This window comes from Corvus brachyrhynchos, unplaced genomic scaffold (assembly GCF_000691975.1).
Source record: "Corvus brachyrhynchos isolate BGI_N302 unplaced genomic scaffold, ASM69197v1 scaffold23, whole genome shotgun sequence".
Classification (NCBI taxonomy): Eukaryota; Metazoa; Chordata; class Aves; order Passeriformes; family Corvidae; genus Corvus; species Corvus brachyrhynchos.
This window is the reverse complement of record NW_008238983.1, coordinates 7,537,945-7,563,362: the sequence shown is the minus strand read 5'-3', so window position 1 is coordinate 7,563,362 and position 25,418 is coordinate 7,537,945. Positions and strand designations below refer to the sequence as shown.

Sequence of the window (25,418 nt, the reverse complement as noted above, 5' to 3'; positions counted from 1 at the left end):
CTACAAAACAGTGTCCAAATATGTTTAATTGTAGTCAGTTTTACATTTAACTTTCCATGTATTATTTATGATAGGACTATAAAATATGCATTTATTAAATGACAGGAAAGTCAATCTACCTTGTGGGGGAAGACAGCTGTGTGTTTGCTTTGCCCCTGCAGGGTGTAGCTGAGCCAGCTCCATGTGAGGTACATGATAGTTCAGTAGCTTCCACTTCAGTGGTGGCTTGAACCTGGCTGGCTTGAAAGGCAGCTACAGAACTGCACGTACCAATTTATGGAAGGTCACCTTCCAAATGTTTACTTCTGTGGATAAATACAGTAATATTTCTGATCACCCATAGACATTCTTGACTGACTTGGAGTTTAATCTGGCTAAATGAACTGTTAAGTTTCCCATTTTTTTTTAACAGTAAAACAAATGGGAAAAATGAAAATGATTTGAAGTAACTGGTTATTTCAACTAGCTGATGCTTACCAAAGTAATTTTTTTACTGGGACAAAAAAACCAAACAAGCCAGAATTCCATATAAATGAAATTTTTAGAATGCCTGAAGCACATATTATCTTCATTTAGTGTATTTTTTAACAAAAGCAAAGCCTTCAATATTGAGTGTTAAGCTGGAAGAGGTGATATTCAGAAATCAGCATCTAAGAGGACGTGTAGCTGAGCTCTTTTGTTCATTTGAAAGATAAGCACTACTCCAAAGTATGAGATTCTGCTTGCTTTTCTGTCTGAGATTTGGGTTCACAGAAGAAAGCCTGTGTTACAAAACATTCCAGAGCAGCTTCTCCAACAAAAATTACAAAATGAACAGAACTGCTGATGTAGCCGAAATATAAATACTTGTACAGCAATGGGATGGTTTCAATAAAAGACGATGTGGCTTTACAGTTGAAGCCAAACCCTTGATATTAGGAATCACTCTTTGTTCCTTATGGAGCACAATTCAGCACTGTCCTTCTAATTCCTATATATAAGATTCAGATAACATTTATCTCTCAAAAATATCAATGCAAACATCAGATGGCATTTCACTTCTGTATTTTCTTGCAAATGAAATTCCATTAATGTGGTTTAATGTAAATTAGTATTACTAATTATGAAAATTTAATTCTCTAAATTATATAATTATATAATATTTAATGTAAATTTCCTCTGCAAATAGCCATAACTATTCTAACAATCAAATCAAGGTTCTTTTACCAGGTACTACTAAAGGGATTTCTATTTAAATATTCCCAAGTCCAGTGTACTTTCAGAAATTTTTGAAGTAGTCGATACAGTGTTGCAGTAAAATGTATTTTCTCTTACAAGATTTCAGCTCAATGACTTGGGACTTTTTAATAGTAAAGCAAGTTACTATAGTTAGCACTAAGTGTTTCATAACTGTTTATGATGTGCAAAGAACTTATCCCTGACTTCTCTGTTCTCCTCCATTTCTAGCACAGTGACCTATATAAATGTGTGCAACTGAATTCTGGGTGTGCAGTGTGATGACACCTTCAAGGGCTTCTTCTGCACTTCATGATGATACAATCTAATTCAAACTGGCATCAGAAGATGACAGTGTGTAATTTTACTAATTATTTTAATAATGCCTTTCATATTTTCATCTGTTTAACTTCCTGAACTTTGCTAGTCGTCTGTTTTATGAAGAAATTTAAACCGATCCTGTTCTCACCACTAACATTTTGGGAAGACACTGATGAATCTGAGAGCAAAGTTTCTTTGATTCTTTTCTCTCTGCAGTACTTGGAACACTGTAAAAAGCAGCACTTGCAAAAGGTATCAGCTGAGAATAAATCTGCAAAGAACTGGAGTGATAAATTAGAGTGACCAATTAGAAAAATAGAAATAGTCACAGTCTTAAACCACAGTCTGTGCTGTTTAAAGATTTTGAGCTTACCTATGCATACTAGATCCATAAAACCATACATTCCATAGCAGATTTGAAAAAGGATGTCCTTTCTTTGCCATACTGCATAAGGGCTGAAGGCTGACCATAGAAGCCAAGTCACACTTGCTACTAAGAACAGAGATCCTAGGATTACAGCAACCATCTGCACTTTCTCAACCAGTGTTATAGTAATGCTTTGCCACTAAAAGAGAAACAAAGTTGTATAAGATAAAAGTGTTATTGTCCATGGTTGCACATTCAACTCCACCTTTTTTCCTGAAATCAGAAATTATTTTAATATTTACACATATCTTCACAGATATTTACTAATATCCTTGACATTTTATATATTTTTTTCCTATTTCACTTTAAAGTGAAGCTAATAGTTGCTTCCCCATTTCCTCCAGTGTCACTATCAATACCATCTAGCTGTGAACTTCTGAAGAGTTAATAGTTTTATTTCTGTTTTGAATATGTAGGCAAAAAAAAATATTAAGTCTTAGGAATGGAACTCAGTCTTTCTTCTTTGGAGTGCAATGAACAGAATAAAAAAAGAAGAAGACTTTTCAAGTATGTCGTATGCTAGAGTGACAGGTTTCCTTTCCATCCCTCCCTCCTGAAGTGTGAAGCCATTTTCCACTTTGAGGTTTCTCATCAAAGAAGTTCCAGACATACCAAGGAAGTTGTCTTTCTCTGCATAAACCAATGTTAACAGCACAAAAAGACACCTGCAACCTAGTGTGGAAGCAACATGAAAACTCAGGAGGAGCCCTGAATATAGATAGCACAAACATTTCTTTTCAGTGCACCCCAATTATGTCCATCTTTCCAGGGAAGGCTGTTATCTTCCATATGTGACATGACTCTGGTTTATGGTGTGACAAGATTTAAATAAAATTGAGTATGTGTACTGACTTCTGTCAAGATAAGATGAGAAATACAATTCTGTTATAAGTGTCACAAAAGCAAAACACAGCATAAGGAACAAATTGTTCTAGATTACCCTTAACATATATGGTTTTTCTTGGCCATAATTATCTAAATTACCTTGGCAGATTCCCCACTCCAGCCCTATCACTCATTCCAGGGCTGGTGTGAAGACTTTGTAGACAGCCATCTTTCCTGTTCCTAATTTTGGATGTACCTGCCTCCTTCTACAGTTGCAATAGAGAACAAGTGGAGAAAGCTGTTGCAGTATGGGTTTTCTTACCTCTTTTCCCATCTGACAATATTTTTTCCTTTTTCCTATTACTTTACTAAAGCCTTCTCTTTTTTACAGCTGTTGGGTAACCAGTACCATATAATCATAAGATAAAATTTTAATTCAGGTTGCAAGGGCCTGTGGGAGCCCTCTAGTTCAACTTCCTGCTCAACACACGATCAGTGATGAGATCAGACCAGCTTGCTCAGGGGTTTATTCAGTAACACCTTGAAAATTTCCAAGTATGGAGGCTGTTCAGCCTCTCTGTGCAACCTTCACCATTTCTTGACTGTACTCAGGTTGGAAAAAGTTCTTCTTCAAAAACATTTTTTCTTATATTCAGTCTGATCTCAGTCTTTTGTCCCACTTACACTCTCTTCCTCCCATCAAGTACCACTGTGAAGAGCCTGCATGAGCAATGGGTCCTCTGTCCCTTTCTTCTCTTTCAGCTTTTTCCATTCACTTTTCTACAGTAGCCTGATTTGCACGTGGTGCTGCATTCCTTCTCTTCTCGCAACGTTCTGAATATAATAATTCAAAATGATAGATGTATAACAATTTGTAAATTGTCTATCTTGAAATACTACTCTTTTATAATGAACTCATGAAATGCAGACTAGCTTTTTCATGGAACTTGAGGGTTTGGAATGGGGCTATTCATACTAAACACTACCTTTTTATGGTAGAACAACTGTGGATACTCATTTCCTTTGTTACATCTTTTTATAAGGTCAAAGAAGGTCATTAACAAGTGATGGATGACAGAATGGTGTGAGCTTTTCATGACTCAGATATTACTTGCATACAGGATTAGAAGTTCAGGACTGAAATTCATGGAACTCTCTTTAGACTCCATAGGGTAATGTTAAACAAAATTATTTTTCATTTCTCAGCTAAAGTTACATAGTGTGACTTGGCAGAAAACTGTCAAAAATGCTGGTGGTTATGTATGTCTATCTTCTTTCTTTATCAGTGTGAGACAGACCTGTATTAAATTTCTTTGGAATGCCTGAAATCAAAGTCCATTTACATGAAGTAAAGCTTTAACTGTCACAAAATATTACACTGTCAAATTCACGGAAGCTGGCAATAAATTGAAAAAACTATTAAATAACTGAAATAAACAGCAGATCTGTCACAGTGCAATTTCAGCAATGCAGAAGTTCCTAAACTCACTTCAGTGTATGTTGATTTTATTTTCTTCTTTTTTTTTTAACTTAGATTGCTCATAGTTATTCTGCAAAGACAATAATGAACAAAAGGAAAGGTAATCCAAACATTTGGGATAAGTAATGTACCATGCAGTCTAGACACAAAGCTTATCCCTGTTCTGGTGTTGTCTGAAAACCAATAGCTCTTCCTCAGAGTCAACCACTCCTACCACCTCTATCCATTTCATGAGGGCTTTTTGTTGTGTTTTCCCAATTCTTTATTTCTAGAAAAACTTGACCTCGAAAAGTTCTAAGAAACATATATATGATCCTCACCTCTTCTCTTCTAAAGAATGTATTGTTGTTATTTTGCTCTTCTCCTGATCAGCTAATTGTCTGTCAAGAATGCAATCAATTTAATCTCTCAACCTCAATAAAGTCAGTAATTCCAGGGATTCAGCATATCAGCATGCTATCAAATTACTACAATTACTGAGAAATAGCACAAGCATTCCAGAGTTGTAGTTCCTAACTCTTCTGCCTTTAAAAATCAAACAAGAGTTCAAAAACAACCCCAAACCAACAAACCAAAAACCCCATCAAAATTAAAAAAACCCCAAGAACCCCAAAATAGGGTTGGATATTTTCTTATGTTACCCAACTACTTTAATCTTTGTGATGTTCACTGTCTTTGTTCTACGAAAGAAATTTTAGTCCTCCACCTTCTTCAGTACGAAGGTCAGCAATAACAAAGAAATTACAAAATTTTAGGGAATTTTCCTCCCTATTACTTTTAATCTGTAAGTTAAACTAATTGATTATATTCCATAGTAGATGGATGAGGAAGGACTGTCTGTGTAAGACAGAAGACATTTTAGTGGCCTAGAAAGTTTTATGTGAAACTGCTAACTTGCCTTCTTGTGGTCAGCAGCCTACCATAAGAATCCAGCACCCTAGGAATGACAGGGTGGGATGGATTGGTGTTCAGCTCTACCATGTGATTGATGGACTTGGGGACCTCATCTTCTGTCTATGTCAGTCCATAGTGCAAATGGCAAGAAGACTGTGGATGGTTAACTTACCCCAACTGAAAGTTCCTTCTCCTTGCCCCTCTCCAATCAGTTTTGATTTGTTACAGTCTGAGATTGCTTCCTGGGAAATGACTGCCTTAATTATATTTCGCATAAATTTGACTGAGTTTGGGTACAAATTATGAAAAAAGTGAGTAGGTGTTACTGAGACAGGTATGTTTTTCACATAATGCAGGTGGCATTCTGTAGTTACCATGTTATTCACATGTGGATAGGTTTGGAATGTTCAGTCCCTCTCTTAGACAGGGCCAGCTTTCGCCATTAGACAGTGAGATGAACTGCACAGGACTGCATTGTTTGGTTGCTTTGCATTTCATAACAAGGCTTGTGAAGAGGAACTGGAGTTGTGGTCACACCATTTGCTTCTGCCTGAAGTCTCACTCACAGCATGGCTAACTTGTGAGAATACAACTGAAGGACACCCAGGAACAGAAAATTCTTTCTAAGAGTAAGGTTCTTTTTATAGCATCAAAAGTTAAACTTTCTTTGATTTCTCACAATTGTTTTCCTTATTGTATTCACTGTTATGTTGTTATAATCACTTTATCTGTTAATGTCAAATTAATGGCTTACAATAGAGGTCACAAAAATAATATAGTAAAAATAATTCAGTGATAGTTAATGTTGAGAAATTGCATTTAGAATATAACAGACTGAATTATTTAACATTGTAAATTGAATGATCACATTATTAGTGTGTCATGATTTAAATCCATTATTTCAACTAGTGTTTTTCTCATTTTCTTCATATAACTTGCTTCGAAAATTTTAATTGCTCATGATTATGAATAATACTATGACTTTCTAATTTGTTTTTGCTATTTACTTACTATACATTCCATAATCAGTAACAGTTATTTTAGCTAAGTATTTTGCCAAGCTAGAAAAGATCTAGACCGGATTTTAGTGTCAGCTTCTGTAAAGCAAATGACCCTAAAAAATAAGTATTATAAGAAAGATTGTAATTTTTGCTCAATAACTAGAAATGGGAAGACAATGTGAGATATTTTGTATCTAGATAACTATAATACTGTAGGTTTCAGATATAATCATTTAAAAAACCTCATTTAAATTTCTATGAAATAAGATCCCATTTCATATTCCTTCCCATCCTATCTGTAGTGTTATGATGTACCCTGCCATCTCAGTTGTCCATGAAAAAAAACCATTTTATTTTAATATACAATCATGGCAAAAACTTCCTTTGAAAATGGTGTTTTGAACAAAGTATAATTTATGCTTCTGTTTTAATGTAATACTGTCTGCCCCTGAAAACTTTCTAGACTTTTACTTCTACTGACACTTCATTTTGTTTGGTTCTTTTAAACTTTTATTTACCACTAGTCTTCCTCTGATAAATCATTTGGGAGTATAGTACATTAATGGTACTCTAGAGTTCAAATTCTGACCCCAGAAACATTGTTTCTCTTTTCTTCTAAGGTTTCTGTCAAACAAAAATACAAATATAAGGAAATAATGCCTTATTTTGGAGGTTGAGACTTTCAGAAGTTGAAGGAAACATATTGCTTTGATGGACTAATTGTTAAAGAATAAAGTTAATACAGTTATGTACATGTCCTTACTAACATAAAGATGGAAAAATTTTCAAAGGTCTGTCACCTCTGAGATAAATCAATATTAACTTGGTTTTGTTTTAATAATGCCTTGTAAAAGCCCATTGATTATTGTACATGTACAATACATGGCAGAAAAGGGATCAACAAAGTATCTAGACTGTGCTTGTACTTAGAATACATTGCATTAAAAATGTCTGCAAAGAAATGACAGGTTTTCCTACATCCTCAATAAAGAACATATGAAATTTCCTTATGGCTACCCAAATGCGTACCAGCTTCAACTGTACCAATTATAATCCATCAAAATTCCTTAAACCAAAGAGCTGTTATGGGGTTACCCCACTCTGTTCTCTCAGAAACACAGCTTATTATGGGCGCTGCTGACTGAGACCTCTCATTCCCTTCACTCATTCTCAAATGAGTATTTTACATTACAGCAACAATAATGCCTGGCTGTGACCTATTGTAATATAACATGAATAACCTGAAGACATGCCAAATATACCTCAAAAACCTTTTGTTAGATTGCTCTAATTGCTAGAATCAACTCTCACAAGAACAAGTTCTTCCCTACTGTTGTTCATTATGCATTACATGATTTGTAATCTGTGTACATATGAATAAAACTCACACAGAAGCAAAAGAACACGCTGATTTAAGTCCAATGAATTACTTTTGAAATGGCTGTTCCTTACTTTATCCTGTTGGAAGTCTATGAGATTAGGTAATTAGGGTTTCTGAAATGTTTTGCAGTAAGTGTATGTTGACTACAAGATTCAGTATGCAATGATAGTTAACTTACTGACCAGGCTAGACAGAAAATGCAAAGTTATGAGTACAAACACACACACACACAAACATTTGAAATGTCATTTTTAGCTACAGGCTTCTCTTTTTATGACTTTTTCTTAAAAGAATCTATGCCACAAAAATTGCAGCCCACCATTAATGACTGCCTATTTTGATACATTATTAACACATAGAGTGCCTGGAGTCATGATGTCCATTATCTTTTCATCAGGCAGAGAGCTCATTAATACAGATAATTTGGGCTGTATGTAATTTCTGTAATTTCAATCATCTTGGAAGGCTGCACCAGTATTTTACTTGGGACATTCTGAAAACATAACATTTACTGTGCAAATCCTGTCCATCTGTGCACCACTCAAGCAATTTAGTTGACAGTTCCTGGAAGTGTTGGCTTACTGCATGTAGACAACTGATTGAACATCTATACCTACAGTGGGTACATCCTGGATTTCTGGCTGTCCAGAAGCCTGGACATCCTAGTTAATATACAAAATCGTCACATTCTATTACATTCACCTTTCAAAATCTTACTACTTACAAAGCAGAACAGTTAAACCTTTTATCTTTAATGATTCTTTAAACGACGTTAGGATCTGAGACCACAAGCTGAGCTGCGATGCCAACTACTTAGTCTTACATTATTCTTTCTCTGAGAAATTATCGCTACCTATTTTTTGCTGATGGCCAAAAAATGAAAGGAATTAGGCAAGACTGTGTGACCAGCTGAGGCAGCTGCCCAGGCAGGGCTGCAGTGGGAATACGCTGACACCCTGGTGCCGGGCTGCAGAGTGTGCCCTGCTCTTGTGCCAGTAGGGGCCAGCAGCAGTGAGCGTCCCTGTGGAAAGTGTGCTAGGGAACAGGAGTTACTCCACTTAGTGACAGAGCTCCAGGAGCAGGCAAGTAGGCTGAGGAATATCGGAGTCAAGAGACAGCTCAACTACCTTCCCCGGGACAGGCCCAAAAGGGCAGACAGAATGCATGATATGGAGGATTCCCTATCCTCTCTCTGTCCAACAGAATGCAGTGACCTAAACGACGGGACAATGGTGACAAGTTCCTGCCCAGCGCAGCGGACAAATCTCCTCTGCAACTCCCTCCCTGCAGAATTTTGGTCTTTTTAATCATGGATCAATTTACATGACATTGAGCCTGCTGGTGACAGACAGGGTGCACCTGTCGCAAAGCAGGAAAAGGATCATTGCACAGGAGTTGTCAGGGCTCACTGAAAGAGCTTTAAATTAAACTTGAACGGAAAAGGGATAAAGCCATGCTCACTAAAAATCAGCCTGGAGGTAGCACACCAGTGCTGGAGGGACAGTGCTACAAAGGTCCTTTGGTCTGCCATCTCAGTGGAGGCAGGAATGGAGATCCATGAGGTAGCAAAGGCACAAGAGCTACTGATACATTAGAAAGCAGAGAAACAGCTGAGAATGGTCATGTAGGAATTAGGGCCTCCCCCCCCAATAAAGGTGGTGGGATCAATAAGGAAGGAGAGTTGGCAAGATAGTCCTGAATGTTATCAGTGTTATGATTGACTAGAGCCTAATGACGGTGCGGATAGAGCTGAATGTTTACGGGTAAAGATTCAGGGGGAAGGGCAACAAGGCTGACATCCTGGTGGGAGTTTGTTACAGGCCACCCAAGTAGGATGAAGATACAGATGAAGTATTCCATAGGAAGCTGGGAGAAGTCTCATGCTTGCTAGCCCTGGCTCTCATGGGGGACTTCAACAAACAAGAACAGATGTCTGCTGGTACACAACAGAGCAGAGAGGAGACGGTCTAGAAAGGTTCCTGGAGGAACTAAGAAACATGTAAGGTTAAGTAAATTATTCTCAAGTTAACTTTTAACTCCTATGAGACTCAAACTAAGTTTAGCTTAGTAGCTTAGCTCATTGGTATTTTGCACATTCCATGAATGTGTATATTTGGTGAAAATGAAATTACCATTCTATGTGAATAAACACTATTCTTACTGTAAAGTAGGATGTGTTCAATTTCTGTTGCAGTTTTATTGGAAATACTGAATTTCATTGCAACCTACTGTACTTATGATAGCATTATCTGAAAATTAAATATTAATGACTGGAGGAAATTAAAGCTTGCCATGGCTGTTGCATTCTCTGCAACTTAAAACATGATCTGCAAAATTAAACTGAAAGCTTAGCTCAAACATAGGCTGTCCTGTTACGGTCAGGTCCACATTCCTGGAAGAACTGAGAGAAAAAACATTCATTCTAATTGCACTGAGGAAGTAAACCTCAGCAAGATCATAAATGAGCAATATGAGGGACGTATTAACAATTTTCATGCCATGTAGTCACTTAGGATGGTTAACCGCGTTTTGCCTATACAACTCTGTATTTTGCTTTTTGAACACAGACAGTATGGGAAAGGGTTCTGGAGTTGCTTTTTCCTTCTCTCCTGGGAAAAGAACTGTTTTTAAATTCTAGCTAAAAAAATGCTGAGCATGAGGCTAAGATTGCACAGTTCATGATGATATTGATACACTCAGCAAATGTATGTAAAGAATTGCTCAGCATGGAGGGCCAGAACACGCATCTTCTACAAAAATACCCTGGACACTAGTCACTATACACAGGGATCATCTGTTCTTGATCATTTCTGTTGATGCCTTCTTGTCTATCATGTTAAAAGTATTCAAGTATTAATTATGGTTCCTTTACTGAAACTCCCATTTCATCTGCTAGCTTGACTTTCTGAAAGTGCTGGCTACTCCTTCTCTGTCTTTTTGACTCCAACCCGTGCAAAAGGAAACACAGAGAGTTTATATGAGAATATTCTACACCTTAATGGTTGGTCCATTCCCTTGTGAGAACCTTGCCTCAAACCCATTGTTCACCTGAGTTAAAGCAAGGTGTTAAACTTTCACCTCTAAGGATACTATTTTAATAACTGAGATTTCTGTGTTATTCAGGATATTCAATAGTAGAACTTCTTCCAAGTAATTTATTGGAACACTTCCATACAATACATAGATGTTCACTGAACCAAAGGGAAAGCCAATGAAATTGATTACTCTGTTCACAGCATCTCCATGGGGGTAAGTAGGGAAATTATTTTAGTATGGTACAAAGAAAGCATCAGGAACTATTTCTGTCACTGGCATATTTCAGTGGGCTCTGAATGCACAAAAAGAAGCCATGGAAAGGCTTTAATGGAAAAGAACCATAGAAATCACGTGAAAGTGAAAGAAATGCCATGTAATTGGAATTTTAGAGTTCAAAGTTTCCAGTTCACTGGAAGAAGACTGAAAGAGGACCCTAAGAATGCAGATGCACAAATATATTCCATTGGATAAGCACAGTTTAGTTGCAAAGCATTGTTTTGTCTGAAGTACATAATAATTACATCTTTCCACTATCTCCTTCTAGACACTCTCTGAATCCAAAGACATGCAATCAAGTAACATCACCATGTATTGTCACTGGATTTCCCTGCATCCTGCAGCAACATTATTCACAATAGTTGAACAATACTTCTGGAACAAAGCAACTCCCCACCTTTAGTTAGGGAGCTGCACCTTCCCTGTTCAGTCTTCTTCCTGTTGCTGTATGGCAATGATGTGTTTCAGCAGAGAAGGGTACAACCTCACCAGAAATCAACTGAGTACAAATACTGGCCTCTACTCCTTTTGGCCCTGAGCAAAAACTAATTGACAGACTGCAATCAGAATTTTCATACAAAAATCTGAAAAATGCTCATGAGGGAAGAAGCAATCCTGACTTCATGTGGGTTTTTTTTAAGATGTGAAACAAAGAGTACTTCAGATTTTAAGGGAAACAAAAAGATTCAAGAAATATATCCCGAGTTCAGCTTGTTGCCTTGTCTCATCCCTAAGTAAGATAACATGTATCTTGGACTAAGGTTAGAAGGCAGAGCAGTAAGAATACCAAGCTATTATATGCTAGCATGTAATCATGAAGAAAACAATCCTGGGTTCTGAGCTGTATGCAACCTGCCAGAGACTGCTTTAAAAGTCAATTTGAATGTAATTTATTAGATTAGCAAATCAATTAGATTGATTCTATAGTCAATTAAATCAGCAATAAATCTTCACTTAAAGAGAAGTTAGTCATAATTATAAAATTTTAGACAGTGCAAATGAATATGGTAAATAATACACTGCTTGAAAATTTGGCCTAGTGTAAGAATTAAGTTATTTATTAATTATAATTTATTAATTAATATTAATTACATGTTTTTTATATCACATATGTATAATAACTAGAAGGCTTTAAAAGTATGCATAAGACATTTACAAGAATTAGTATAATGTATTAATGTTAAAATTATTATTAATAAATATTTTATTATTAAGTTGTTATTTAAGTATATATTAAACAGCAAAATTTTAAAAGTCAGTTGCATTCGTTTTTTCAGGTACTGCTAAATAATCACAACTATACACTAATATGTGCTGTTGTTTGAATCAGTACTGAATTTTTTCTAATCGTTTGGGTAGCCATGGTTTTGATCACTCAGTTACTTATTAGAGTCCATTTTTATAAAACATATAAGCTGTAGTGCTTAATTACAGAGCATGGCAATTTAGATAATACATATCATCTAATATTATAGCTCTATCTATAAAAAAAGGGAATAGCTGCCTTTATAGTATACACTATACCAGAAACTCTCTATTTCTCTCTAACCATATCATGAATATGTCTGAAATCCCTTGGTGTAATTAAATTAAATTGCACAATATGCTTTTGAACACTGAAAATTCCCAGCTGTCTGACTTGTTACATTGTGCATCAGCAATCATAGTGCTGCAAGGAGCAATGGTTGCAATACCAAAGACTTTAATATCCATTCATATCATTGTGCTTGAAAATTCCTAAACTATAAATTGTTCTTGGCTTAATGGCATGTATATGACTTACACATAACCCACATACCTTCTCTTGCAGTACAAATACAGACATAAAATAAATATACCATCAGTTTCTCTCAAATACCAAAAGCACTGAAAAAGAATGAAAGGTACGTACATGCTGTCCATATGGAAAACACACTTAAGGAAGAACCACTTACTGTTCTGCAACTGTCATTTTTAAAATTCATGACTATAAACACCATCATGTATTGCTGTTTCTACACAATAGTCCCCTCTTTACATTCACTGATTACATATGATGGAGCTACTGGTCTTCTTTTCAGAACAGAAGCTCATAAGATTGTTCTACCCTACAGTCAGCACTGTCTCTGGATTCCTTACCAATACTAACAGTAACACTTGAGGATACTCTTAGAAAAACACCTTAGTGGTCCTGTAGGATATAAGCCCTGAAATACTTGCTACCCACTTGAAAAAAATGAAAAAAAAAACCCTAAGAAGTTCTTTCCTCAGAGGGTGGTGAAGCACTGCAACAGGTTGCCCAGAGGCGTTGTGGATGTCCCTTCGCTGGAAGTGTTGAAGGCCAGGTTAGATGGGTTCCTAAGCAACCTCATCCACGAAGCAGCATCCCTGCCCATGGCAGGGGGCATTGGAACTCCAGTGTCTTTAAGGTCCCTTCCAACCCAAACCATTCTATGATCCTATGATTCTTTTTCACCTCTCTGAATGGATAGAAACAGGGAAACAGATCTTCAAAAGGCCCTGGTTCTGCCACTGTAGTCAGACAAAAATTTCTTGATATCCAGAGTTTGTGGGCAACTCATCCTTATATGGATGATGTCTAATGCAAAAGGAGGGAAGGTTTCTCCATCTCAGATGAAATTCTCACTTACTCATTAGACTCTGAGAAACATCAAGCCTGTGAGCTGAGAAAGGGCAGAGCATCTAAGACTGGTGGCTGCAGACTGAGCTAATGGAACATCTCAGGACTGTGAAACAGGTAGTGTAAGAGCTCACGGCTCAAAGCACTCGAAGAGGTAAGTGGCTCAGACACCTGGTAAAGAGATGACCTAATACTCTTCTTCCGGTAGGTTTGCCCAGTCAGTCCTGGATGACTTAGTAACTTATCCAGCATCCAACTCTGAATTACATGATTGTGAATCACTATCATAAAAAAACTGTATGCAAAAAAATCATTAAAATGGCCAGTATACTGACACCAGACAGGTTTTTGCTATGCTGGGTACTTGGAATGAGGTTTTGACGGGAAAAGGTTGGCATTTTCTTGTGACTGTGAAAACAAGCTTCAGCACCTTTCCAATAGAACAGCTTTTAAAATGGCACTTTGTGAATGCCTGCTCATGGTCCACCAAAGTGAAGCAGCCCAGACTCTCAACCAACACAATAAGCAAGTCCAGTGGTGGAATCCTCCAGCAGGCAGCTAAGCAGCTGCGACTTTGGACCCACAACCTCCAGAGATGCTGACTGCCACAGACAGTCTGAACAGTTGGATTGCTGTCTTCCAGCACAGGAGTTTTCTGAAAGTGCTTTTCCTTTAGTAATGAAAATAAACATGAGATGTACAAATTAACCACCCCTTTGGAGGCATGCAAATTCCCACAAGAATTTGAGTTTGTAAATAAAAGTTAGCTTTCTAAAGTAATTTTCTTTTTCTTGTCATAAAACATATTCTACCAAACTCTCTTCCCCTACAGGAGGGACAACAGGAAAGACAGGGAGGGAGCCTTTATCAGGGAGTGTAGTGATCAGATGAGGTTTAGCAACTTTCAACTAAAAGAGAGTAGGTTTAGATTAGATATTAGGAAAAAAATCTTTGCAGTGAGGGTGGTGAGACCCTGGAACAGGTTGCCCAGAGAAGTGGTGATGAAAACAGAGAGAGCGACACTGGGACAAAGACATGGCTTCTTATCCGCACTTCAGATGTACTAACACAGGATTGCAGGACATGGAGCTGCAGAAATTCTAGATGATTTTTAAGTAAACAGGTTGGAAGGCTGTATCTCTGAACCCAAACAAGGAAGGGTTTTGAAGGTTATCATGAAGACCTGATGCATGAGAGTTGTACAATGAAGACAAAGGTTCACTTGTGTCACATGATGAACACCAGGACATCTGGGAGTATTTAAACTACTGAAACTGCTTTCTATTCTGAAACGGTCTAGACTAGAAGGCTGAAGTCCTTAGATCTTGTAGGTTTAATTGCTGGGGCTAGATTCACAGCAATTGTGTATCAGTGAGATCTACAAAGGCAGGAGGGAAAGGCCCAGGGGAAGGATAAGCTTTTAAAATTCCAACAGCCATAAACTCTTCCCACTGAATGCACAACATATTTTCCACAATTTCTGAACACAGTCAAGTACATGATATCCATTCTCAGTGGAGAAACTCTGAAGTAGGCACATTTCCCTAGAATAAAAAGAAATTTCACCTATTTTCTAGATTTTTAACCAAGGCTATAGGAAGGAAAGGACAGGCTGAAGTAGAGGATTTTGAAATCCCAGAGATTATAGGATCACAGAATCTTAAAGTTGCAGAAGATGCCTAAGATCATCAAGTCCAACCATTGACCTATCATCACTGCATTCAGCACTAAACCATATTGCCAAGTGCCACATCCACATGCCTTTTGAACATTTCCAGAGACGGTGATTTCACCACTTCCCTGGGCAGCCTGTTTCCATGCTTGATCACCCTTTCGATGAGGCAATTTTTGCTAATCTCCAATCAAAACCTCCCTGCGCACAACTTAAGGCCATTTCCTCTTGTCCTGTTGCTTGTTCCTCACTTGGGAGAAGAGGTCAAACCCACCTCACTACAAACTCCTTTCAGGTAGTTGTAGAGAGCGATGATGCACCCATGAATGCATTTCTACAAGATGCATTTGAAGGTCCCTCTGCTTATACTGTAAGTTTGACAGAAACAGGAAAAGCATCAGTTATTAATCAAATTTCTATTTGGTGCAAGCATCCAGAAGGCAATGAGATGATACGCAATACTCTGTAAATGGTGGGTGAGGAGGAAGTGACCCTCAGGAGGATTTTAAGTCAGCTTGTACATTCAAATACCAGCAAAGTGTCCTTTTTGGAAGGTGACATAAAATGATTTGAGCTTACAATGATTCTTGTGGTCACTACATGTGGATGAACAGGGCTGCAGGTGCAGGAAAAGGCTGAAAGTGTAAGTCTCCCATATTCTATTTGTGTTATTCTGATGTGACTTAATGAGCTCACATCAGCTGTTAAGCCCATTCCTTCAAGTAAAATTTGTCATATTGCTCTCCCCCTATGGAAGAGCAGCCCTGAAACAGATGCAGAATTTAGCCATTCAAAGAGGAACAGAAAGTGCTGGGAGTAACCACAAGCTCTAGTAAACTGCAGATTGCTCAGATAAAGCAATGAGAGATACATACAGTGTTCCATTAAGATGTAGACTTTCTGTCTGTCTGCTCTTGCCCAGGGACCAGAGGGAGTCTCCTTAGCGGGAAAGAAAAGAAGGCATACTGAAGTTTCCTCTCATTTTCTTCAGAAGCAGTTTCCTGGCTGCCAGTTTTATGGAATTTGCCTTTTCCAAAATCCTTGTAGCGCCTGGAATAACATGCTTCCAGTGTTAGGAGAGTAGTTAAACACACGTAAAACTAGCTAGTATTTTGTCTTGATGGTAAGGTTCATGACTTTGTGAAACTACTAAGAAATTATCTTATTATATCTGTTCTTTGGCCATAAAAGGTGAGAAAAATGAGCCTTAGCTTAGGAAATAGCCTCCATCCACTAATATGGTTTGTGTGGGTAACAGTATGGTGCATTCCAGTACTGGGAATATGCTTGTCACAAAACTCAGTGCTGCCCTGGAGGGAAGATACTGCCAGAAAAATATGCAAAAATGGGACACATACACACAGAGTAGTGGGTAAGGAAACAGCATGTGGCCAAGGATAAGAATACTCATTCTCCATGAGCTTCACTGAAATGTAAACAAAAGGAGAGGGAAAAAAAAGAAATGAAGAAATGAAATAAAAAGGAAAGTTGAAATAAATCAAAACAAGAAGCACAGAACCCCATGGGAAAAGAGTCATACAGGCAAAATGCACAATGAGGATGCTCTGACTCAGACAAGTACTTCAAAGGAACTGGGGTCAAAGTGTTCCTTCACTGTTGCACTGTAGGCACAAAAGCATGCAGGGGCTATTCTCTGCACACTGCTGAAGCAACAAGAAAGAATCTTCAGAATGAATAGCAAACATCCATTTTGAATCTACGCATGGGACAAAAAATTTTAAAAATCCAAGTGCAAGAGGTGCAAAAGCTGTCTCCCCAATATAGCAAATTAAGAAGTTGACATGACTGCCAGTCATTGGGATGAAGCACTGAAGACTTCAGGGAGAATGGACCAACATTCAAAAACAAGAAGTATTAAAAGGAAGTCACAAAATTAATTTAATAAAACTTTCTTTGACAAATTTCATTTGTGCATTAAACTACAGGGACACCTCAGAGTTAACACAGACTGGTAGAGAAGTCATGATGTTTTGACAGTATTTGGTGCTCAAAGCAGGTTACTTATATTGCCAAACCGGTATAAGCTAAGGAATCATAGACACGCTGTATGAAAGCAGTACACCATCGTGTATGAACAATTTTTCATATGAAGAAATCAAAGAAGCCTGCTGAAACAACCACCTCTTGGTTTCAGTATTCTTCACTAATCTCTGTTGACAGGAATTAAAGACTTGAATAATTGGGATTTTTGACATATGACAAGAAGACTGAAATTTCTATTGTGAAAACTAAGAAATCCTTGATGACTAAACAAATTTCAAGCAGATCAAGCTATTGGGAAAACACCCAAGAAAACAGAAAATGACAAAAACCAGGAACACAAAGGTTCTAAATGCAGGTCTGACACCATGTCTTAAGCCTTGCATTGTTAGATATTCTTAGCATTTCCAACGGCAGCATCTATAAGCACCTATATGTAGCAACCTTGATTCCCATTCACACTGTCTTTTTACTTTTGGGTTTTTTTATAATGAAGTCTGTTGCAAATATGTAATTTATGCTTATATTTCCAGCAATAACTGTTATTTGATGTATTTCCTCTGAAAAACAACCTGGCACTGTATCTCACGCCAGTCATTCTGCCCCATGAAAATCTTAGGCTGAAGGAATCCACTTTTTTTTCCTTGAAGTAGTTAACTCATTATTTAATACACCAAGATAATGCCACTCTTTAAATCTGTATTATATGTCTTACCACTAGATCAGGATGACACTTGTAATTAAAGTATTATTTCCAAGTACCATTCACAGTTTACATTGCACTGTTTTTTCACACTATTCTAGCAGTCCAACTGCCTTGAGCACAATTTACACATCTCACAAAATAAAAACAGAAAGCAATTGCTTTTTTAATAAGCTACAGAAAATAAAAGAGTAACATATCAGGGGCACACACCCACATACTTTCAATACTATTATTTTTTTTTAAGTATGCTCTGCTTTTTTTAGTTTTGTATTCTACTTGATTACCTTGACAGAACTGCTAAACTGTTTGACTTTTTCTGTAAGCCCCCATATTCCTTCCTGACAGCTTCAGCTCCCATTTGATGTCTGCTCTGACCTCTTCAGATGAATTTCATTTCTCCTCATCACTTACAAATATGCTTCAGTACTTGTAAGTCAGTATCTAGTCTTTTGTTATTAGTTCTTCTCTATCCCCACCCAACTCTCACCATGATGACAGAATCAGTTCCTTTGTTCACCTATTATTCTTCATTAGTTCATGACTTTCTGATCATTGGTACTTACGATATTCTTCCATCCCCTGGTTTCTGTCTCTTGTCATTAGTTATCAAATCTATCATTTTTTCTAAAGTTTCTAAAGCTTGTTCCTCCTTTCCACTGTAATGTCCACCTTGCACTCCTTCAGCGCCGTATGCTAACAGCCAAATATTCAGCTCTAGTGTGCTAGCAGTGCACCAGTGGCCTGCTCACTTGCTCTGTGAAAAATGTGCTCTCTCATCTGAATGGCCAACCAAACGTTTTTCTCAAGCTAAAATGACTTTTGTCTCCACAACTTTTTGCTGCCTTTATTTGCCAGTCCTCTACTCCTTTTATTTCCAAGTCTCTCTATGCATTAATTACAAGAAAACAAAGAAAACACAACATGAAATTCATTATCCCATCAGAATTTTCTCTTTGATGCCTTCTATTTTTTGCATTTCTATTTTTAAGTCGGTGGTGACATTTTTACTGTCCTCTCTTCTATACTCTCTGTACTCTGCACCACTGACAATTGCTTACCCAATTCTCTCTTTCAGTCTCTCATTTACCTTCAGATCTTTCACAGAAAGTAAGCAGAAAATGTATTTTGCCTTTTCCACCACAGAAAAAACCCTCACATGCCCTCTCCAACAGCTCTGCTAACCTCTTGTTTTTAAAGTCATTAAGCGTGCTACTTATAACATCATAATCACCATCTACCCAGTGCAGTCACTGTCACTGAGATGACTCTGAGTGTATCAGATTAAAAGGTCTGTCTCGTCTAGGAAATTCTCCCTAGAAGTGGCCAAAAGCAGCTGCTTACAAAAGAAATGAGTGTGAGAAGTACAGCTACTATATCTATGCTAATGACTGACATCTAGTTTTCTGTTTCAGATTTCTCTCTCCTGTCAAAACTAAAGCATTAGTCTGTTTCTACCACTTTTTGTACAGATCTTACCATTCTATTAGGTTCATTAAAATCTCTAGGATTTTCATGTCCCACCCTTCCTCAAGCAGTATATATTTGTCCCTCCAATACACAAATTTGTTCTGTAACCCAGGAATTATCCTAAATTTAAATATATATTTGGATCCTCCTGTTCCCAGTATTTCTAAAACTTGCATGTGCTATCTATGCAGCATATCTAAGACTATTCAAACATAAAAAATTGATTTCTCATCATCACTTTTATCTTAAGTCTCAATTACTGTAACACATCTTTTAAGCTCATGACGAAAGTCATTTTCTAAGAAAGTACAAAACTGCTTCAAATACAATTCCTTTTAGTTCACTACTTTGACCACGTTACTGGCCTTCTTTCTCCACTATGATGGACTCTCTTCCTCATCACATGAAATTAAAAAGACTTGATTTGATTTTTTAAGTCCTTTTAGGCATTTATTGACATATTAATTACTTTCTAATGATTACTCAGGCATTGAATCTCATTTCCATTCAGTTCATGATACCTATCTCAGCCAAGTATTTTATTTTCCCATAGCCCTTGTATAGTGCCTTCACATTCAAAGGGTTCCTGCAAAGCTTCACTATTCTCTTTTCAAGAGGCCTCTTAAAACACATCCATTTGAGATGCCAAAAACTCAGTTATAGTTAGAAATGGTTAGTGTACCAGGCTAGTGTACCATGGATTTGTCCCTTATCTCTTCTTCAAACTTCTCTGTAAATTGTCTAGTATTGGAACAATCCTTTTTGTTCTTTTTTGCCCACTGACATATGGAATAGCACAATGTATCCTTCCGGATCTTCAGTACGGGGAGTTGACATTAATTGTTCTTAGTACACTGCACAGTTAGGATGCATAATTGGAGATTTCAGCCCTGTCCCTTTCTCCTTCTTAGTTATGCTTAGAAGAACTCAATGCTGTCATCCAGCTGAGCATAGTCATTGGCAAAACTTTTACTAAACATTTACTACAGAATTTTTTCTGGACACTGGCCTCCATTCTGAAGCATCCGAAGAACTGGACTTTTGCACTTTTTAATGTAACATGCACTCACATACCTGCAGTCTGCTGCAGAGTTTTGCTCATGCTTATCTAGTTCATGCCAGTGAGCTTACTCAAATGAGTGAGGATTATGCACATTAACAAAATTTGGAAAAGTGAAACTTTACCTTTTGAAACGTACCACCTTAATTTGTTTCTATTTTAAGAAATCAGGCCTAACAAGTAAGAATTTACTTTTTAAAACAAGTTTTGTGATTTTTCTGGTGTCAGAAAAGGTGTTGAATTGCCACACAATTATGTTTTAAATTAGCACATCCATCTATTGTATCACTTTCGGAATAGGTCCATTCCACCAAAGTACCAGAATATAACGCTTTAATGAATGGGATTTATTAAACATCTAATGTGACACGATTTTATGATAGACTACTACTAGCAACAGTCCAGAAAAGGCAAGTCTCTAAATATCTTTACTACTCACTTATAGAAATGACAGGTTTTAGCACAAAAGTATATATTCTCAACATTTGCATGAGTCTATTCCACTTTTAAACATTATTTCTGAATCTTATGAGAGCATTGACATTCTTCAATACATATTCATACTTAAGTGCAAGTCTAGTGAACTAATCTCCTAACAGCTTAAAAATTAGATAGCACCAATAAAAACAAAACAATGCGTTTATATTTCTTTTAGGAATGTATTTCCTCTAGGAAGGAAATCTGTACAAATTATAAGCTTAACAAACTAATAAAAAATATTTATTTTTGCGCTTTCTTTCTTTTTGTTAATCTAAAATTTAATTCTAAGTGGATTTAATTTCCAAGTCATACATTTGAAGTTCCTCTCTCCTTTTTATGTCTTTTCAAAAAGCCCTTCCAAAACTCCCTGCCCAGAGCAGTATTTGTTCCAGCTCCCCTCATTATAGTTTGAGGGGGAGGGAGGGAGTGAAGTTTCTAGTTATTAACATAGCCCTGCCTATTATTGGATTAAATTCCACCCTGCCAAAAGGAACAAGTCCAGCAGCATGAACATGTGCTTTTGTTAATGGACTAGTGCAAGGTTAAATACGTCTTTCTGATATGATCCTAAGAAGGATATCAAAGAATTCCAAATCTGCATTTCTCTGTTATACATCATATCAAACACCATCAACTTGTTTGTGTGCTCATCTTTCACTGTTAGCCCATGGGTTAATTTGGGGTTTTTTTAATGTTTTAAGGTTTATATCTACAATAAAATCTATGTGTTTTCAGGGTTGGATTCTTAAAAGTAAATTATGTAGCAGCTGCTGAAACTGGAACAGTCAATCTGGGAAAATTTCTATTGGAATAGAAATATTTTGTTTCTTGAATGCACTGCCCAAAAAGAGGCACTCCTTGGGGATTACTTTGCCTTCTATGAAGCAAAGGAAACCATAGAACATGTTAGATATTAAACGGAATATCCACATCGATTCCAATGCTCTGAATGAAAACATAGAAAAATCTCTTGCTTCTGAAGTCCCTACACATTTTTACATTCCTTATATACATAAGGTGAAAGCAAACCTTAAGAGCTGGTGTAAATCTGCATAGACCTGAGTGTAAATAGACCAACTTTGCACAGACCTGGTGTAAACCTGCACTCACTTGAGAAAAAGCTACTTTTGTTAATAGCACCAGTTTTCTCTCCTATGATGCTGCCTACAAAGTTCTAATAAGTAAAAGAGTGGTAGAGACAATTCTGGGAAGATGGACTGAGGCAGACTACTGGTTGTTGAAAGAGTAAACTACTCTTGTCCAAATTTTGTCTCTAACATTATGCAAGAAGTCCTCCTTTTTTGGGAACTTTTAAGTACATTCACTACTTCAGCTGAAGATGTTTTAAATTCCTTCTGTATTGAAATGGTCTCACCCTTAGCTTTTTGCCAAAACTAACCAGAAAGTTACCTTAAAATGAGCTTTTGTGTAGTGTAGAAAACGACTCAGAACCCGTCCAAAAGTTTAAGCCAAGACAGCTGTTAAAAACGGCCAATACTATTACAGTCAAGAATATGGGGGAGGAGGGAGAACATTTTAAGACTGATTCCCCTTATAAAATTACACAGATGACTTCATTTTGAGACTTCCTTTTAGATTCTGTAACTACAAGAGGAATATTCTGTGTAGGAGACTGAGAAAGGTACGACTGTGTTCCTTCAAAGAGATGGGTCATCTTTTCGGTGTCAGGAATTTGACCTCACGATTGCATGTCTAACTTATTATTTGAGTTGCAACTCCATGGAATCTTTGTGTATGCTATTTTGTCAAGAATAAGAAAGGACAGACTTAAATGACTTACCTAAAAAATGAAAGACAGGGCTAAGAATAAATCAAGTATTTAGCTACTGAACGAGAAACATTAATCTGGTTTTTTTCCCTCCTCCCCCCCAGAAAAAAGAAAAAAAAGGTGACAACTCATGCAGTGAATGGCATTTAACTTTTGTCTCTTCAGTTTCTTTCAACTTCCCTTTTAAGCTTGGAAAAACTTTGTTGCCTGCTGTGTCATCTATTGACTCTTGTTTGCTTCTCTTTTCCACAGAAACTGAATCGTTGTTCTTCAGAACTGGGCTTGATGCTGCTGTCCACACATAGATATCTAATGACATTTCAGATGACCTTTACTATCCACTTGGCCTCCAGCTGCAGTTCTAGAGTCCTTTGTAAGTTCTGTCATATCTGCTATTCTGTGTACATATTTTGGCTACCTTAGGACATCTCAAATAGTACTAGATGCCTCTCTGCAGACAACTGTGTCATGTCTTTGCTGTCTAACAACTATTTTCAGATACTATAACTGCAAACTATTGCTATCATCTTTGCTAGAAAAAGGATGAGATTGCTGTGGATATGCAAGAAATAAAGATTTTTAAAAGGTTAAAAAAACCAAAAGGATCAAACCCCATGCCAAACCATGTCTCTGTAGAAACAGAATCTACCACCTTCATTATCTGGAGTGTTTTACAAATCCTTTACTGCTTTACATCATAAAAATTCTATCTAGGAAAGTTTACCAAAAACTTTCCTTTGAGGATTTATAAAGGAAAAAAATTGACGTCCACTGGCTCTGAAAGTACTTGCCCCTAATCTGAACAGCCATAAGCAAATACTCCAGATATCCTGTATCCAAGGAATGCTTATCACGTTCACACAACTGCCATTACCATCCAACCATGTCTTTTCTATAAAACTCCAATCAAATGCAGGCACAGAAAAATGACCCAAGTGCTCTGGCCTTTGAGAGCTCCATCATCTCTGCGCTCTTAGGATCAAAACTAAAAAAAGATACAATTATCTTACTAAATGTGTTCCTCAGATGTTATAAAATACAATTTCCAGGATGGAATTTAAAGCCTCTAAAGGATTCTGATATGCAAAGTGGTATTAATGCTTCCCTAAGAGATCTGCTGGAGCTTTGAGTTTCTCTCCCGCCTCTCCCTGAACATGCTACCACTACAATGCTCTAACTTCCAGCTGAATGTTCTGATGCTGCTGAAACAGAGCTGTGGAAAATGTTACTGCACATTTCAGCTTCTGAAACAGCTGCAGGTGGACAGAACTTTAAGACTGTTCTATTATTCTGAACTGTGCCAAGACTGAAAAGTCACCTCCTTTTACGTTTTTACAGTAGATGAATACACTGACAACAGAAGCTTTCTTCACCTCTCCCCTTTGGACCCCAGGCTTGAAGAATGAACAAAATCAACTTTTGAGTGAGTCTTTAATGAACAATAAAGACATGTTTAAAGTTCAGAAAGTGAATCCGGGAGATCCCAGTTTTCTGTCACATCTCAGCATGATTTAACTACTTACGGAATTTACCAACCTCTAAAGACCATTTCTACAGCAAGCCAAAAACTAGAAAAACATAACAGAACCAAATCACTACACATTTTAATATGTAACTGGTCTTAAAAACCAACTTCAAGTGGGTACAAGTGCTAGCTGGTGAGGCATATAGGATCTTCTGCTGTATTTTCCAAAAACCTCGGATGTAAAAGTAAGAACCATTTTGTTTTAAAAAATGACTGAAAACACATACTTTTTTTAAAAAGAACAAATTACCTGGCAAGGCTTTTTCATTTTAATGGCTATAACATGGTATCTGTAACAGCAGAGTTCACAGGTCCATGACCCTCTTTCACTTATCCACTTTAAGAGGCAAAGCTGATGCGTGTATCGTACTGAGCCATCACAGCGGCAAGGGTTTAACAATTCACCCTGGAAAGGCAATACAGAAACATCAACTTTAAAGGAACCTTTCATGTACATGTACACTAAATACTGAAATATTTAGGGGTCTGTAACAATGACCTGGTCTCAATTTCAGTATGTGAAAAAGCATGTATTTTTGGCTATGAAATACTCAAAAATGTAACTGTCTTAAAAATATCTAGCTGCTTCTACTGAGAAAAAAGACAGAAAGCTGCCTACAAATGTGCATGTACCTATGTGAAACAAAATATTACCGTGCGTTAAACGACAGTACCATTAGCCCTTTCAAATACCTCAAAAGATTCCAAAAGTGGTTGGATATATTTCTCCAACAGCTATTTGCAGTCATCACTTGGAAAGAAATGTGTGACGTCACGATTCCAAGAGAACCTTGCTCTTGGAGAACGGCTCTGTGCTGTCCAGCTAGCCAGCTGTCAGGCAGGACCTTAAATAATGTAACTAAGCACTTCCCCCAGTAGTTTCAGTATTATACAAATCAGCTCTTCTCTTCTTTCCGACTCCAAGACAAGCTACAAAATGCTAGTTACAGATCCATTGCTGATATTGTGCCCAGTAAAGTCACGACAGAAATGATACTTGGAGGTCTTCTCAGCATTACCTGTAAGCTAACACTGTCATTTTAAAGTCTAACAGAAACCTGAGAAATTCGTATTGTGTAGAGTCCCTCAGAGGTGAACAGGGGAGCGCGAGGGCCAGAAGACACCCAGCGTGCAAGCCAGACACAGCAAAATCCCTGAATTCTCCCAAAGCTCTGCGCCGGCTCAGGTTTGCCCCAGGCGTTTGCCACATCCATCTCGCACAGCGGCAGCCGGGGCTCGCAC

The 25,418-nt window shown here is 37.4% G+C and overlaps 1 protein-coding gene across 1 annotated transcript in view; it reads right to left on the bottom strand.

Annotated features, from left to right (window-relative positions):
* MARCH11 (membrane associated ring-CH-type finger 11) overlaps positions 1–25,412 on the bottom strand; it is a 31,336-nt gene extending 5,924 nt beyond the window's left edge. The window contains exons 1-2 of the mRNA XM_017738786.1: positions 24,427–25,412; positions 1,910–2,102 (exon numbers count right to left, since the gene is read on the bottom strand). Coding sequence (XP_017594275.1) covers positions 1,910–2,102; positions 24,427–24,633 — 400 coding nt within the window. The 5' untranslated portion in view covers positions 24,634–25,412. The remainder of the gene's footprint in view (positions 1–1,909; positions 2,103–24,426) is intronic.
* Between the last annotated feature and the right edge of the window lie 6 nt (positions 25,413–25,418).